The 17,347-nt window shown below is 30.6% G+C and overlaps 4 protein-coding genes and 1 long non-coding RNA gene across 5 annotated transcripts; 3 read left to right on the forward strand and 2 right to left on the reverse strand.

Annotated features, from left to right (window-relative positions):
- The first annotated feature begins 567 nt into the window (after positions 1-567).
- LOC101212360 (F-box/kelch-repeat protein SKIP4) lies at positions 568-3,799 on the forward strand. The gene is made up of 3 exons (XM_004134279.2): positions 568-655; positions 2,261-2,778; positions 3,058-3,799. Exons 2-3 carry the CDS (start codon positions 2,297-2,299, stop codon positions 3,650-3,652), a joined length of 1,077 nt encoding a protein of 358 aa, XP_004134327.1. The 5' UTR covers positions 568-655; positions 2,261-2,296; the 3' UTR covers positions 3,653-3,799.
- A 74-nt stretch (positions 3,800-3,873) lies between these two features.
- On the reverse strand, positions 3,874-6,431 carry LOC101223085. Its single transcript, XM_004133819.3, has 2 exons — positions 5,418-6,431; positions 3,874-4,332 (listed from the first exon to the last, which is right to left on the reverse strand). Exons 1-2 carry the CDS (start codon positions 5,656-5,658, stop codon positions 4,115-4,117), a joined length of 459 nt encoding a protein of 152 aa, XP_004133867.1. The 5' UTR covers positions 5,659-6,431; the 3' UTR covers positions 3,874-4,114.
- A 728-nt stretch (positions 6,432-7,159) lies between these two features.
- On the reverse strand, positions 7,160-9,164 carry LOC105434815. The gene is made up of 2 exons (XM_011652454.2): positions 8,936-9,164; positions 7,160-7,486 (listed from the first exon to the last, which is right to left on the reverse strand). The coding sequence occupies exons 1-2, from the start codon at positions 9,050-9,052 to the stop codon at positions 7,364-7,366; spliced, it is 240 nt and encodes a 79-aa protein (XP_011650756.1). The 5' UTR covers positions 9,053-9,164; the 3' UTR covers positions 7,160-7,363.
- Positions 9,165-10,892: 1,728 nt separating this feature from the next.
- Positions 10,893-12,466, forward strand: LOC101202969. Its single transcript, XR_180737.3, has 4 exons — positions 10,893-11,050; positions 11,162-11,223; positions 11,579-11,705; positions 12,159-12,466. It is a non-coding gene; the product is annotated as an uncharacterized LOC101202969 (long non-coding RNA).
- A 303-nt stretch (positions 12,467-12,769) lies between these two features.
- Positions 12,770-15,679, forward strand: LOC101203933 (actin-depolymerizing factor 7). Its single transcript, XM_011652455.2, has 3 exons — positions 12,770-13,638; positions 13,724-13,989; positions 15,092-15,679. The coding sequence occupies exons 1-3, from the start codon at positions 13,636-13,638 to the stop codon at positions 15,240-15,242; spliced, it is 420 nt and encodes a 139-aa protein (XP_011650757.1). The 5' UTR covers positions 12,770-13,635; the 3' UTR covers positions 15,243-15,679.
- The last annotated feature ends 1,668 nt before the right edge of the window (positions 15,680-17,347 follow it).

Raw genomic sequence — 17,347 nt, forward strand, 5'->3', positions numbered from 1 at the left:
TATTGTCATTTTTAGAATCACTCATAAAAAACGTTTTTAATTACTTAAAATTAATTTAGGTCCAAGCTCTAAAAGTCAAAATTATTTTAGGTTCAAACTCTAAACTTTTAAAATTGTAAACTCAATGTTAAAATTTGTAGAAATTAACGAGCCTATTGAAAAGCAAAATTAAAATTTAAGATTTTAGTTAAGTATAAAATTTAAATATATATCCAATAGACATATGTTTAAATGCATTTGAAATTGTCACATACCATGCTCAAAATTAAAAATCTCTAACACTAAACTTGATTATAATTGCATCCTCAAACTTTTTTATAAAATAGCCTAAAAAAATTGAAGATGGGAGTTTTTGTCGAGAACATCTTCATATAAAGTAAGTTAAAATTTTTACAAAATATAACAAAATTTTATACTTCTTCAATGTCACTTTATAGACGTGTAAATGAAATATTTTATCAAATTTGTCATTTCTTATCTATCATTTTCTTAAAATTAAAAAGAATAAAATAATAAAATAAAAACTCGGAAGGTATAATGACAAATCTACCCCCACAGCATTTTGACTTGTGCGTGCTTTCGTCTGAATTCCTTTTAACTGCTCCTCCCGTTGCCATCGGATCTATCTCATGAATTTTCCAAATCAATTTCTTCTGTAAGTTTCATATGTTCGTTTTCGTTTAACGTTTCGATTCGTATTATTTTCTTGGTTTGTTATCTTTTCTTAATGCCTTCAGTATTTGATTCTTTTGTTAATCTCGGTGAACTGGATAATTCTCGTTCTCTATGTACAATGCGGCTGTTTTCAAGATCAGATTATGGTTTCAATCAATCGGTTTTTCTTGATCCATTTGGTAGATGTCGATTTCTTTGAATTAAAGATCAAATGGATTTCGGTACTAATTTCTAGATAGATATACGACTGCTTCAGGTCCTGAAATACTGGACCTGTCGAGGAATAATTCAGGCAACAATAAATAGAGAAGTGAAACTGTAATTGCTTTTCTGTGGAAGACTGTTTTGAATACATTGTTTTATTTATGCCGAAATTGTTTTCCTTTAAGAACAATATTTCAATTTGCTTGTAAATGTACGCTTCATTTCTCGTAAAAAAAAAGGGAAAATAACTTTTGAAGTTTGGGCATTCAAAGTTATTTTCACTGAACTTCTGGCCTTGATAACGAGATTTCTCAAGAAATTCCTTAAATCTTTAGGGCTTAAACGTGTAGTTTCTGAAGTTATTTTGAAGTTCCTACAAAAATGGACAATGCCCTATACTATAGTTTGAACTTTTGATTTACGTAATTGAAAATAACAATTAGGTTAAAGACGAAACCTAGTAACCGATCATTGGTCCCATTTGAGTACCTCATAGGATAGATCTCAATAGAAAACTCATGAGAATTGGTAAAGTGATTGAGTTTAGTTGTTCTAAAATTATTGACTCTTGAGACAGCAATATAGAGAAGGCTAAATTGTTTCACGCACCAATAGAATTAGAAGCCTCTTTTGTCTAATGGCTATAGAATGGGTTTGTTCACTTTTTTCTTTCTTTTTTGATGATAAGAGGAAATATCAAGCTAGTGTAACTGAGAGGAGAAGTAGAAATGTCTTCTACATTAACCATAACATAATTTGTGGAGGTACCGACATAATTTCATGATTTCATGGTCATTTGGTCAAAATGTTTCATGAAGTGCACAAGCCAAATGAAGGAAAGACCTTCGATGTAGAAGCTTTGATATATTTCACAGACACTGAAAGATGATTTGCTTTATTTAGGACGATAACTTTAGTTTACTATGTTTTAACTGAAGTGATTGACGTCATTTCAATGATCTGGTTGAGAGTGCATGCTGTATAACTTGTCTCTTATGAACATCCTGCTGCTGAAAACAATGTGGCGGAGACATTCTGCTTCAGGCATTTTTTTAAAAAATAGTTTACACAATTAGATAAGCTAACCCTATTGTGCAAAAATAATCAGAACTTGAGTTTTGATAGGCGATTAGACCTGAAATTCTGAAAGGTGAAATTGTTTCTGGAACGTTTGGACTCTAGCAGAAAGATAAAGATTGCAGATTTCTTTTGACAGATTCATAGACTCCCACTTCCTAATTTTGTGCCTTAAAATAGAGTTGGGTGGTTATCAATGATCATCTTTGTTATGCTCATGGAATATAAATTGTGCTTCTCTGAGTTCTTTGGACTGCATTGATGCAGCATTTCTGAGCAGTGCACATTCTTTTTTACTCTGCAGGAGTTTTTTAACGGCTTAAACTTTTCGATCAGAATTATGGACAAGGTTTTAGGTTCAAATGGTCTTGAAGAACTGACCCCACCACCAGGGCGATCTCTGATACATTCTCTTCCAGATGACATTGCCCTTTCCATCCTCTCAAGGGTTCCTCGAAAATACCATCATAATCTAAAATGTGTCTCAAATAGATGGAAAGGTTTAGTGAACAGCCAAGAGTGGTATGCACGCCGTGAGAAGAATAATCTTGCTGAGACCTGGATCTATGCTTTGTGTAGAGACAAGTCTGAACAGGTTTCTTGTTATGTGTTGGATCTTAACTCATCAAAAAGGTGTTGGAAACAGATGAAAAATTGGCCAACTTGCAGTTTCAAAAGGAAGGGTATGGGGTTTGAAGCAATGGGAAGGAAGCTCTATGTATTAGGTGGTTGCAGCTGGTCTGAAGATGCTAGTGATGAAGTTTACTGCTACGATACTTCCATAAATAGTTGGACTCCAGTTGCTCAATTGTCATCGGCTAGGTAATGGTTATTCTTATACACAGCCTTAATGCCAATAATTTTCGTTGAGAAAAAAAATGCACAAAGTGGATTTGTTTCTACACTGAAATTGTTTGATAAAATTTCAACTATAAATTCAAAGTGCTATATTGACCTTTGGTTTATTTATTTTTATAAGATATTTACCTTTGGTTTATATTTTTTTTTATAAGATATTGACCATTGGTTTATTAGTAACATATTTGCCTATGCACAATTTTCTTTGGTTTACCTTAATACTTGTATCATCATGATATTCAGGTGCTACTTTGCATGTGAAGTCTTAAATGAAAAGCTCTATACCATTGGGGGCATATGTCCCAGTTCAGGTGATCTACATTCTTGGGACGTATATGATCCGAGCACCAACACATGGGAACCTTACTTGGATATTACAAATATTCAGAATGAAATTGAAGATTCTATTGTAATGGATGGAAAGATATATATCCGTCTTCGATCTGCGGATTCTCAAGTGTATGCTCTTGTTTACGACCCATCCAGCGGAATGTGGCAGCACAGTAACTCAGAAATGGTTTCAGGATGGCGAGGTCCAGCAGTTATCGTTGACAAAACCCTTTACGTCTTGGATCAAAGTTCTGGAACCAGATTGATGATGTGGAACAATGAAGACAAGGGATGGATTCCAGTGGGGAGATTTTCTTCCCTTCTGACAAGACCACCATGTAAACTTGTGGGCGTTGGAACAAAAATCGTAGTTGTAGGGAAGGGACTCAGCAGTGTCATCTTCGACGTTAGCAACGTGAAGACTATGATGGGGTTGATGGTGAGTTCCTCTATACCAAGATTAGATTCTGACATTGATGTACTTGCCTGTAAATGTACAACAATTTAAGACGCCACCACCTGATAGAGAAAGTTCCCCTCGTGGCTATACCATAATGCATATTACATACTCCTTCAGTGACATATTTGGATATTGTATCAACGAACCAACCTCTTTGTTAATGTTCTCAATGAATACCGATATAAAGTTCTTGTATTTGTTTTCTTGTTCGTAAATGATGTCGATAATGCCAGAAGTGGATACAAGAGGATGATAGGAAAAGGAGAAAGTTGAAGTAGAACTTTCTAGTTCAATATCTCAATTATTTTATACATCAACAAATGGAAAACTAGAACTTGAGTAACCTTACCTTATACACAAAACGTTATGCTACATATTCAGCCCCTTTTGACAACACATTGTAAAGCTCAATACACTAAACATCTAACTCAATAATGATACTACACTCAATGACTCCCACGTGAAAGTAAATTGTCACTAAAATAACAACCATAGGTATACCAATTAAATTCAGCTAGTTTTTTTCCTTTTGAATGCAGGATGAATGACTCCATTATAAGAATCCAATTTGTCAATCGTTGAAATACAGTCTTTCATCCTCTTCAGGACTGTAGGGATCATAGTATTATTACTTGATATTTTATCTTTAATCAATTGTATCTTCTTTGCAGTTTCTAAACCCTCTTCATGAAGATTTGTGTCTTCTCCTCTTGTGGTTTGCTCATCATCTGCATGATAAAGGAATTTGTTAATTAGACGCAATAGCTGAGTAACAAATATATAAACCGTCATAATAAAAGTTCATCATAATCTTCAACCAACCTAGTGTTGTTTCATAAATCTCACCCCCACATATTGTTAAGAAAACGCATGCATCCATATATACATTAACGAGTCCAAAAGGTCAATAATTGCTTTTGAAACTTGATATACAGAAAGAAAAATGAAAAATCCTAGCTCTGCATTCATAACCAATCAAAATATGCATGAATATCTGAAGTATTCACAAAATTTAATCTTTAAATCTTATCCAAAAAACAAGAGTGATTTATGAAATGAGAAAGATCTAAAATGGGGACGACATGCAGACTTTGACAGACCATGAGATTAACGGATCAAAAGGAACACAAAAGCAAGGGAAGAAGCAAATTCATCCCAAAATCTAAAAGAAATTTCATAAAGAAGGACCAAATCAGCAAACAATAGTATGAAACAATCCCAAAAGCTAAAATAAATCCTAGGGTAGAGAAGTCCTGAAATTTCTCTCAACTCAGATCTCCCATAAGACAACCTAAGATCCTTATTTGTAAGCCTAGACTAGAGCAAGAATTATGACTTCCATTATGAACTTTTGATGCAATAGTTTCATTAGAATGTTTGCTGCCGAAAGAAATACCCACCCAAACAGCAAGAACAGTGAAAACTGGCTCAACAACAAGCAATGAAAAATTACAAGATAACTAAACTCAATAGGATATGGATTGTAAATTTAAAATACAAAAGTTTATATATATAATGTAACATTTCTCCAGAGCTTGTACACACAATCAATTTATTCCCTACAACTATCATACTTATAAAAAACTACACCAAAAGAAGTACAGAGGCTCACTTTTTTTTTATCCTTTTTTATTGGTAAAAACCAACTTTTATGAGGAAAACAAAGACCCACAAAATTGAGGAACCCTAAAAAGGCTCCAATCGAGCAAAATAATAGAGGCAGCAAATCTACCAGTTCAGAGGAAGAAAGAAAATCCACCCAAAATCACTATTCAAACCCAAACAAACTAAAATTACAGTCTAAGAATCCCACCTTCATGATCCGGACGAGCAGATATTCCTGGTTCCGAGGCTATGGCGAGAGGCCTCGAGGATTCAAGTAACGAACAGAATGAGGACTTGATTTGAGCCGACAGAGTGGATCTGTAGTGAAGAATCCTCTGAGCCATTTGCTGAACTTCAAGCTCCAGCTCCTCAAGCTCGGAATCGGGCTCGGTTTCTTCGGGTTCAAATCCAGAAACCCCGGCATCTTCACCGGGTTTGTCTGGGGACATGTTTGAGTTTATAATCACAGCCAGTTTCTAGAGAAAGTAGGATTGAAAGATCTGAGAAATGAAATTCAGTTATGTGTTCGAATGGAATCGAACGCGAATCTTGAGAATTTGGAGGGCAACGTATTTTGAAATTTGAATGTTCGACGTTGAAATGGAATTGGATTGTGAGATCGATTGGCCGAGAAAGGCCGCTCCAACCTGTCGGGTCTTGAAGCCCCGATCGGGCGCCCGCCAAATATTAAAGTATGAAAATTGAACATTGACCGTTCGGCCCATGGCTCAATCATAAGCCCAGCCCACTGTTATTATTTATTTATTTCACATTTTAGAAAGTAATTTACATAATTCTAATAAAATTTCAGGATGCCCGATCACTTTTTACTAAATTTTATATATGTGGTCGTGATTTATATATATATATATATTTTTACGATTAATCTCAAAATTTTATATATGTCATCGTGATTTATATCTTTTTTTCGATTAATTAATCTCCGACCATCATAGTACAATTAAGATCTAAAATCAAATAACTAAAAGTAAAAAATAAAAAAAATTAATATTGAATAAAAAGGAAAATTTATTTCACACGATCCATATCATGCTTAAGTTTTTTCGATTAATTATGTTTAAGTTTTTTTCGATTAATTAATCTCTAACGATCATAGTACAATTAAGATCTAAAATCAAATAACCAAAGGTAAAAAATAAAAAAAAATTAATATTGAATAAAAAAGAAAAATTATTTCACACGATCCATACTTAAGAAAGAGATCGTATGATAATCCTCACGTTTTTCCATTTTTAAAATTGTTCAATACATTAAAAATATTTCGACCCCTATTTTATATTCTTTTAAATTTTGTTTAAATTTTCTATTAGAAATATTTGGAGGGTTTCTTATATTTTTTAAAAGACCCTATTTTATATTCTTTTGAAATTTGTTTAAATTCTGGTTCAAATTGTCCCAAATCTTTTTTAAGAATCTTAATTATAAAACTAGTCCAAAAATTTTTCAAGTGTATCTATTTTATTCTAAATTGTTAAAACTATATAATAATCCTCCAACATAATTGAAGGATTTAAAAATCGTTGATTGGTATATTATCAAATGTTTCTTTTTATTGTAATTTAACTTTGTTTTTAAGTTCTTAAAAAAAAATCAAGTCATTAATATAAGGCTAAATTTTCAACATTCCAGAAATCATATAAAACAAATTATGATCCATGAGCATATAAGATTAGCAATTAAACAAATATCACTTCCTTCTATGAGATTAAACAAAAATGTAAGGGTCTCTCAATACTTCATAGGTTTGAAGATGAAAATTTTCTAGTACTACGGAGTTACTATACCCTCTTTGTTCTCATTATAAAGGTATTTCATGAATATTAATGAATCCCACGTTAATGTCGATAGATTCGACCTTATTTGTAAAGGGGTACTGATGTGGAGAACCCTACACCAATCCAGGAATATGCTATAACTAATTTGAATCTATGAGGTTAATATGCTAAATGGGTTTGGTCATAAACCAATTCATTAAACATCTTAAAGTCTAAACAAACTGCATTATTATTTTACTCCTCCAAAAGGTTTACTCACGCATGATCTCAACCTAAGCTTTAGGAAATGTATAATAACAAACTGCAGATTCAAGACATATATACATAAATTCGTAACTAAGTCTTTGAAGTTTACTTATCATGCATTGTCCTTGACGCCATTGGAGCCGAGCTTCTCTCTTTGACCTTCTTGAGATTGATTATTTGATCCAAAGATGAATCCCTTTATAGAACTTTCTGCTGACAGTATAACCTTTTTGACCTGCCATTCCCAGATTAGGCCATTAGAATTCAAAACTACAATCTTCTAAGCATCTGGAAATTTGATCAAACACCAATCAAGCATATAAAAAACCAATAGATCAATATGGACCCGTTTAGTAACCATTCGGTTTTTAGTTTTTGATAACTGTGCTTGTTTTCTAGCAACTCCTTGCTTCAGGATTTTCATAATTCCTATATGAACATGTGAGTTCTCAGCCAATTTCAAACAAGGTTATGGAAAGGACTTTGATTTTGAAAACAATCTAAAAGTCTCTAGACCACAAGACAAAGAAAGTGGTGTTTTTATGCACAAGGATTCATCACAGCATAAGATTTTCCTGTGTTGTAACAAGTAAATAACTGAAATATCCACTGCTTTCCAGATGTTTATTACAAGTAGAAGCAGAACCACAATGACTTCTCAATTCAACTTATAATTTTAATTAGTTAAATGCTAAGTCTTCTAGCTTCTGAGTGTAACAGAAAGGGAAACTTCAATCTTTACTCTTAGTTCTCATATCTTACTGCAATAGCAAGAAATCATCATTAAGAGACAATTCTAGCAAGACATAAACTTCATTGGAAGTGATATTAAAAAATTGAACACTATAACAAATGTGAGATGCCCGAGTGCACCTTCTCATCCCCTACCTTTTTGCTTTTAGGCTTCTTTATTATTCTTAATATATATACCTTTTGTACTTTGAGATTTTATCATTAATAAAGAAGTTTGTCTCTTTTTCAAAAAAATAAACACTACAACGAATGATAATTAGCAATTCATGAAACCACAAACTACAGATTGTTCTTATTATGGATCAGAATCATCACATGAAGTAATATATCTTTTTTTTTATCAATTTGAGAATGAACTGGAAGTAAAAAATTTCATTTAATTAAGCTCAATGTAATGTAGAGTTAAAGCCTCAACAATTTTACAACACGTTAGATGAGCTTATCATAAACTAAACACGGATCGTGTTAAACATCTGTCAATTTAGCGAGGAAAACAGGACCGACGAAGAATTTAGAAAAAAAAAACATAGGTTTTCCACACTAAAATCAAGTACTAGGCATAATAAACAACAAATTCTACACAGTCAACAAAAATTACGAACAATAACTGAATAAAAAATACGACTAGAAATCCAAGAACCACAAAGCTTGAACTAGACTACACGACACGTATAAAAAGAATAACCAATTAGAAATCCAAACCCTTGCAAACGCAATTTAATTTCCACTTGAAGAGAATACGGATAAGACAAATAAACTCTACAAACAAATCCGCGTTACATTTGCACAATAAACAATCCCTAGGTTGCTGAATAGTAAGAAGAAACCGGCGTACTAAAAATCCAGGATCCTAGTGGTTTTTTGCATGGATTTTCCCGGCGACCAAACAGACAATTAAAGATTTTGAGGGAGAGATGGATAGAGGACTCACAGGATCGAGAAAATTTGGTTGAGGGCCATAATCGGCGGTTAAGAGAAAGTATGAAGCAGTGACAGTGGCCACCATAGTTGTTCTTCTCAGCAACTTGTCTGTTCGCTGATTCACCATTTTTTGTATCAATTCGACCTCTCAATTTCGAATCAATTGCTCGAACGGAGAAGAAATCGCGATTCCCTTTAACCGCTTAAAACCCTTTTATACATTTTTTTTTCTTTTTGTTTTTTAAAAAATAGAAAAATTGACTCTCAAAATTAATATTTTGTGAAATGTTTTATTTTTTACTATTTTTTGGTTTTTATTTTTTATGAAATATAAATATTTTTGTTAAATTCTGTTTTTTTATAATTTCTTATTTCTTTTTCAATTACAAGTAGAAGGTTTATGTTAGCATATCATTTTAATTTAGTTTATTTTTATTTTCAAATGCTTTTAAAGTTAGTGGCAAGAAATTCAAATTTATTATTTTTTTCAAAATTGGTTGAATAGTAATTGTTGGACTCAAATATTGCATTGTGTTCGTTATGGGCATAGGCCCCTCGTGAATTTGACTTTCAATATGCTTCTTCTAGTTTGATCTATTGTTTAGTTGACACATGTGAAAGATTGTCACTCTATTTAGTTCAAAAAAGTAGAATTTAGTATCAAGAGTAGAGAACGAAGGATTATTGTTTCTATTCGGTTTACACGGTAGTAATTTAAGAATTTCATCGTAGGAGTAAGTCTTAGAATGTCAATCGCATTGTAAAAAAATACACAAGATCTACTACACGAAAATTTGGTAAGTGACAAGTTTTTTTTTTTAACTTAAAAATACTGATGTCTAGTTGTAAAATTTGAGGGATTGGACTCGTTAGATTTTAGTTATGAAAGTTTATAAATAGAAACACATTACATCACTTTTAATAAAAGTGGCTCTCAACAAGTGTAGGTAAGGATTAGTAGAGTCCTGATTGTCCCGTAAAATTAGTTGAGATTAAGATATGCATAAATTGACCTAGACACTCGAAGATATAAATAAAAAGAAAGGTATATGTAAGAATCTAAACTTCTGTTAATTAATATATGTCTTAATTAGCTAGTAATAAAGTAAGGACTCGAAGACCCAAATTCCATATGAGCCCATACGATGGGGCAGTTGAAGAATATTTCACAAACTTTTATTCTTCGCAAACTTTAGTATATATTTATGTAGTTTATATATGCATGTTTTTAGTACAACGTAGAGTAGCGTGAGATTGAAGTATATATTTCAAGAGCAAGTCCATATTACGTATCGATTATCTAAAATAAATTAAAGAATGAAATGAAATGAATAAATAATGAAAGGATATAATTAAAATAAAATGATGAATAAAGAAGTCTCTCCAATCTCAAATACAATGCTAATAAACAACCAAATTTTAAATTAATCGAACATAGATACATAGATAAAATAACGTTGTAGTGCATGATAAGTATTGTGAGAATATTGTTTATTCAACACATAACGATAGTGTTGTCAGAGGCCTTCTCGCATTCTTATACATTGGTTGAAAACACACAAAAGTACATATTGTTTTACACCAACTTCTCCAATATATGAATTTATTTTATTGCTTATCATTTTATTATATTTTATAGAAAATGATTAGAAGTGTGAAGATGAGTCACAAGAAAGAAGATAAAGAAGAATGTGTGATTGATAGAAAGAAAGAAAAACCTAACTAATGAATGGTAGTAATTTTTTTTTAATTTAATTACGTGTGAAGACGTTAAAAAGAAATTTTACAAATAGATGCATGCATGTATTGGTTAAAAAACCATAATAATTAAGAAAAATCAACAAAGTAAAAAATGCAAAAACAACAAAACTAATATATATATATATATATATATAAAGGACAAAATAGGAAGAAAAAGTTTATCGTACGGTTAGACGGTAACGTTTAGCGTAACCATTTGATTTTTCAGTTTTATTTTTTCTCTTTTAGCCGATATATATATATTATGAATTAGGGTTTAAGAAGACGACGTTGGGATATCCAAATTTCTGGCGGCAGACCAACAATATGTCGAAGAAGAACAGTCTTTCGCGCAGGAAGAAACAATATGAATTCGACCTTCAAAGTAACTTCTAATCATGGATTAATTTTTCGAATAATTTGTTTGGTTGTTCGTTCATTCGTTCGTTCCAGTTGATTCACTATTTTCGTGGTTCTTATGTAATGTTCTTACCAGGGGAGAAACAAGAAAAGGAAAAGGCTGCTAAGAAGCTTCAAGCAAAGAAGAATAGTATGAAAGTAAATCTCTCTCTTTCACTCTACTGAATCCAGAAAAGTAGAATTTTCTGCTTCGTTTATAGAAAAACGTTTAATTATTAGGGGTAGAAAAGTAGAATTTTCTGCTTCGTTTATAGAAAAACGTTTAATTATTAGGGGTAGAAAAGTAGGACGATTTAGGAATTTCATCGTATGAGTAATTTTCTAGTTTTTACATACTCCAGTGGGATTGTGAAGTTCAATGACTTTCTACTGCTTAATTTCTTGGGTGATTTGGCAATTTTCGATGGAGTTGAAACAAGTTCTGTTTGTTTGTGTGCTTGTTCTTTTGATATCATTCAAAAGTCTCATGATTTTCGTATAACTTTGTTCATAGGTTGATGGTAGTGGAAAGAAAAAGAAGGGTGGAGGTGGATTTCAAGTTGGGAAGAAAAAAGTGAAGACCAAGTTGACGGCAACAGCAAAAGCAAAAGCTTCTCAAGCTATGGAGCTTGATAAATGAGGTTTGATATGTATATTTTTTGGCCCTGTATTGATGAATTGACATATTGATTTAGTTTTACAAAGAAAAATCTTCCATTCGTAGTAAGCTTTGATCTCTAATGTCTTGAGTACTGATTCGAATCTGATTTATAAGAAATTCTTAATCATTACCTAATACTAAATGCAAATTCAAAGAAAATGTTCCATCATTTGAACTCGGAAATTGCTCTGTCAAGAATATCTCTTTCTTTTTCTTACTTTCTTAGGTGTTCAAACAAAAAGTAATCCCCATCATCTCAATCTTGAATCATATTACTAGCTGTATCGGATAATTTCATGTCCCCTTCATGAGTGTCTCCTAATGTGAATGTCTATAGAAACTCGAATTATAACGTATTTGGTCGTCTAATTTGAACTGGAAATCGGGTTGTGTCGTTTGATTCCATAAACGGTTTTTGTTATCATGTCTTTAGGTTGGCAATGGGTGCAGAGGCTGAATCTTCAGGGTACCATTAGCCCTTCGTTTTGGAGAAAATCTGGTGAAATGCATTGGCATTATTTGAACTCAAGTAGTTTATCATTGAAGATCCAATTCGTCTCATTCTTTTAGATCTCAGTCCCTTTCTTGTAATCTAATTCGAGTAGTACTCATTTGATATTTTTCCTTCTGTTTAGCATGTCCTTGTACATTATTTCATACTTTTCAATGAAAGCTCCACTTTTTTGTCAAGAAAACATATGGCTTATGGGTTTTATATTGAGCTTGCGTGTTCATATCCAAGAGTTCATTTTGCTATTGAGCTGCTTCATCTTTGCTTATTGTCAAGTACCTGATCCCTTATTAAAGGGACCCCTAAATAGTAATTCTCATTCATAGGATCGTCGTAACAAATAATTTTTAACCTTAACGACAAATGAAGATTCATAAACTGTTAGCTTTCAATTTTGTAACGATCTCACTTTTGTAAAACTGCTGACATCTTTAACCAATTGAAAGTAAAATGACATAAATTTGTTAATTCAATTTGCCTACAAGCTTAATTTCAACTAATTTATTTAGTAAAAGAAATGTTTCATTGAATACTTGAGAATTGTCATACTCAATTGGTACAACTTAATTAATGCTTCGTGCATATATTGACATACTCAATTGGTACAACTTGATTGATGGATTGATGCTTCACGCATATATTCTCATACTCAATTGTTACAATTTGATCAACGTTTCATGCATACATTCTCATACACAATTGGTACAACTTGATCAATGCTTCGTGTATATATGTATGCATGTATATATGTGTATTAGCACTAGAGGTGATCATATGGTTGATTTAGTTAGTAAATATTTGAACCAATCTCAAACCAACACCAATCGACTTTAGTCCGCCGACTTGGTTTTTCAGCCCATCATATTTATTCCTAATCCACACACATGTAGATAACTCATGAAGAACCACAACAATCAGCAGAGAGATCGAAAAAAGTTTATGGGTGAGCAAAATTTAGGAAGGAGTTCTCTCTTTTGATTAGAAGGGTGTTGGGTATGAAAAGGGTTAATTTAGAACAGAAATAGCGATGTCTATGGGGAACCAAACAAAAGGAAGACATGGTCAAGATAAATCTTAAATTTCAAAATCTAATTAATTGACCAAATATAGAACAACATTAAAAGGCATCAAAATCCATAACTCTCTTACGTGAACCAAATTAACCTTACCAATTACAAGGCTAAGTCAGACAAGACAAGAGCCTTTAGGAGAGAATTTGAGATATCCAAAACAAAAAAAAAAAAACAAAATCAAAAAACAAAAAACAAAGAAAGCATTTCTCACAACTCAAAACTCTCCTTCCTCTGATCTCAAGAAAAATACCCAAAAAAACAGAAAAAGAAAAGAAAAAACAAAAACAAAAACTTCTCTTTCATTTGAGGGCATCAAATCAGACACTATGGTATGTTTCAAACTTGGGTTGATTTGTTTTGTTTTTCATTTTTTAGATTTGTTTTGAAGGATGTTTTGTTTGCAATTTTGGAAAGGCAAATTCATCATCAGGAATGGCGGTTCATGATGAGTGCAAGCTCAAGTTTTTGGATCTGAAGGCCAAAAGAAAATATAGATTCATAGTGTTCAAGATTGAGGAGAAGATGCAGCAGGTGACCGTCGACAAGGTCGGTGGCCCCGATGAAACCTATGATGATTTCACTGCTTCCATCCCCGCCAATGAGTGTCGTTATGCTGTCTATGATTACAACTTTACAACCAATGAGAATTGTCAGAAGAGCAAGATTTACTTCATTGCCTGGTATCGTCTCCACATATTTATCATCCATTTTTAATATCTCCTTTTGATAACCGTTTTATCTTTTGTTTTTGGATTTTGAGAATTAGACCTATAGATAAAAAAAAAAAAAAAACGATTATTAAACTCAATCAAAACTAGATTTTCTTAGTGGCTTAGATTGAATCACTCAAACACTCACATTAAAACTTTGATGCGGATAAATTCACTACGTTTTTTGAATTTATTGGAACCTTAAATTTTAAATTTTATATTTGATAAATACGTTAATTAAATATATTTTTTTGTATGATTAGATTAATGGTTAAGCATCTATTGAAAATCTTACCAATATATTGAAAAAGTAAATATTAAACATAAAATTGAAATTTTCATAAACAAATGAGATATTTTCAAAAGTTTGATCAAATGGAGAGTTGAATTTTAAAGTTTTTATAATAGCTTTTTTTTTTTCATTTCTTTAATCTAATATTTAGTTAAACTTACACTTTCGTGATCTATAGGTTTTTTCTTTTTGGTTATTACATAATTTCTTTACACAAAATTAGAAGTTTTAAATTAAATTTTTTCTAAATTAAATTTTACTTTATAAAAGTTTTGAAGTTTTGTAGAGTATATCAAATCATTTTAAATTTTGGTTGTAATTTATTGAACACAAAATTAAATATTGTGTGACTTTTAGATACACAATTTAAAGGTTAGAAATTTACCCGTCATTTAAAAAACCCTACAAAACTAAATAGACATAAAATTCAAAGATTCGTTAACATAATTTAATTTGTTAATTAATCTTAGAAAGTTCTATCTTCCTATTAGAAAAAGTTCAATTTTTAGAAATTTTGAACGTTCTAAAGACTTATTTGATGTTCTTAAAAAATCTAAAAAGAAGACAAATAAGAAAAATCTAGACAACAAAATTATATACTATATCTAACTAATAGACATAATTCTATAGTATATGTAACTAATAGATATAGATAGAAGTTTACGAGCATCTATCACTTATAGAAACTAAATTTTGATATATTTTATAAATAGTTTTTTTAGTAGTTTTGTCATTTACAATAGCTTTCTATAAAATCTTTGTAAACGGTGTATGTTGTAGGTCACCAGACTCATCGAGAATAAGAAGTAAAATGTTGTATGCAAGTTCGAAGGATAGATTCAAGAGAGAGTTGGATGGAATTCAAGTCGAATTACAAGCCACAGATCCAAGTGAGATGAGCTTTGACATCATTAAATCAAGAGCTCTCTAAATCCAAATCCAAATCCAAACAAACAAACAAAAAATGAAAATAAAACAATATACTTTCTCATTTCTACCCAAACACTTCTTTTATTTATTTTCTTTTCACCCCTTGTGTTAAATTATTTTATTTTGTTACCCCCTCTTTTTATTTGTCTAAATTTACACTTTTGTGTAGTTTTTCTACGGATTGCTATATGCAATTCATGAGGTTTGAAGTGTATGCTTTTATGCATCCCGACTAATCTCACGAGACAACTCATCTGACCCTACAATGTTTGAGTGTCGGAAGAAAGAATAATTTCTTTCTAATCAAAGTTGTAGAGTGTCATTAATTACTATAGTTTTTGTACTTTTTCGTTTTCATTGTGAATCTTTTGAATTTACATAAATTACTTTAACGAAGAGTTTGTAATGGTATATATATACAAATGTTAAATTATTGCATTTTGTCACATAAATTCTTTAACTTTAACTTTTCTTTTTAATTTAGGTTTTCGATCATATTATAGGCATGTAGAAAAATACACAAGAACTACTACACGAAAATCTGATAAATGATAGATTTTTTTTTTCATGTCATTGTAAAATTTGAGGGACTCATTAGATTTTAGTTATGAAAGTTTATAAATAGAAACACAGAAGATTACTTTTAATAAACTAGCTCTCAACAAGTGTAGGTATAGATTTGTAGGGTCACGAGTTGTCTCGTGAAATTAATTGAGATTGAGATATGTATGTTGACCCAAACACTCGGAGATATAAACAAAAAAGCATAAATAGGAATCTAAACTTCCGTCAAATTTAATATATATCTTAATTAACTAGTAATAAAGTAACAACTAGGAGACCCAAATTTCATATGAAAAAATTTATTTATTTCACAAACTTTAATATGTTGTCATGCAGTTTATATACATTTATTTAGCACAACGTAACAACGAGTAATGTGAGATTGAAGTATAGAATGAGTGCATATTACTTATTGGCTTAGCTCTACATTATATAACGTTGGAATAATTTAATATCTATATTTTAATAGGTAATATATTTAGTCTCTAACCTAAAAGTTTTAATCAAAAAAATTTGTTATATATATGAAATATTTTAGTATATGAACTTTATTCCATTGTTGGATTCCTATTCTTTATCAATCTATATAGGCAAGTAATCTTATTGATTCTTAACATCAATTTTTATGATTAAAAACTACCCATTATTACTCTACTAATGATAATGATAATAATAATAAACAAAAAAATAAATAAATAAATAAATAACCACTAATTTTAATTAATTAACAAGTACTTAATTGTTTCAAACTGTTTTTATTTAAAGATAAAATACACCTAAATTAAGGTAGTGGTTTGGTTGGTGTCAATTTATGAGGTTTAAAATTATGAATATATGTATATATATAATATATCATTTTTATTATTTTGAAAAGGAAAATCTAAAAAGAAAATAAAATAGAAATCGAGAAACCCATTTCTATTAACTCTCTTGGCCGTAACGGAGTGCTGCTGCAAATGCGGCAATGTATTTATTGTAAAAAGACAAAACGCAATAACTTATGGCATCAATTTAAATTACTTTTACTTCTATTTTTATATATATATATATTGGTTGTTGTAGTTCGAATAAATCTTAAATTTTTAATTTAATAATAACGATAATTGGTAGGGATATTGTATTAGATGATAAAAACAAATTAAAAACAATTCATAACACATTTTTTTTATACTCTAAATTAAAAAAATAACACATTTTTTTTCAATCTACTTTTATATTTGTTATTTTGAAAATATGAGTGATATAAATTTTATTTTATATTTTTATTTTACTATTTTTCTAAACTTTCCTGATTTTTGTGTAAAAATAGCGCAAGTAAATATATTTTTTAAAAGGAGTATTTTTATATATAGAAAAAAGTTGAAACTATTTATAAAATATAATAAAACTTATCAACTTATACTTTTAAATTTTGTAAAAAATATACTAAATATACTATATATAACAAGGAGATCTTTTTTAAAATAGTAATAAAATAAAAAAAACAACTAAGCAAGATTTAGAAAAAGGATAGAGATTAATATCGAACCATATTAAAAGTAT

The sequence above is a fragment of the Cucumis sativus genome, chromosome 3, assembly GCF_000004075.3.
Source record: "Cucumis sativus cultivar 9930 chromosome 3, Cucumber_9930_V3, whole genome shotgun sequence".
In the NCBI taxonomy this organism is placed as follows: domain Eukaryota; kingdom Viridiplantae; phylum Streptophyta; class Magnoliopsida; order Cucurbitales; family Cucurbitaceae; genus Cucumis; species Cucumis sativus.

Excerpts from the sequence above, each read along its gene's own strand:
- LOC101223085 (XM_004133819.3), bottom strand. The coding sequence starts at position 5,658 with ATGTCCCCAGACAAACCCGGTGAAGATGCCGGGGTTTCTGGATTTGAA. Across the intron at positions 4,333-5,417 it reads TGCTCGTCCGGATCATGAAG|ATGATGAGCAAACCACAAGA; the intron begins GTGGGATTCTTA and ends TTTATCATGCAG.
- LOC101212360 (XM_004134279.2), top strand. The coding sequence starts at position 2,297 with ATGGACAAGGTTTTAGGTTCAAATGGTCTTGAAGAACTGACCCCACCA. Across the intron at positions 2,779-3,057 it reads GCTCAATTGTCATCGGCTAG|GTGCTACTTTGCATGTGAAG; the intron begins GTAATGGTTATT and ends CATGATATTCAG.
- LOC105434815 (XM_011652454.2), bottom strand. The coding sequence starts at position 9,052 with ATGGTGAATCAGCGAACAGACAAGTTGCTGAGAAGAACAACTATGGTG. Across the intron at positions 7,487-8,935 it reads AACCAAATTTTCTCGATCCT|GTCAAAAAGGTTATACTGTC; the intron begins GTGAGTCCTCTA and ends TGGGAATGGCAG.
- LOC101203933 (XM_011652455.2), top strand. Across the intron at positions 13,990-15,091 it reads AAGATTTACTTCATTGCCTG|GTCACCAGACTCATCGAGAA; the intron begins GTATCGTCTCCA and ends TGTATGTTGTAG.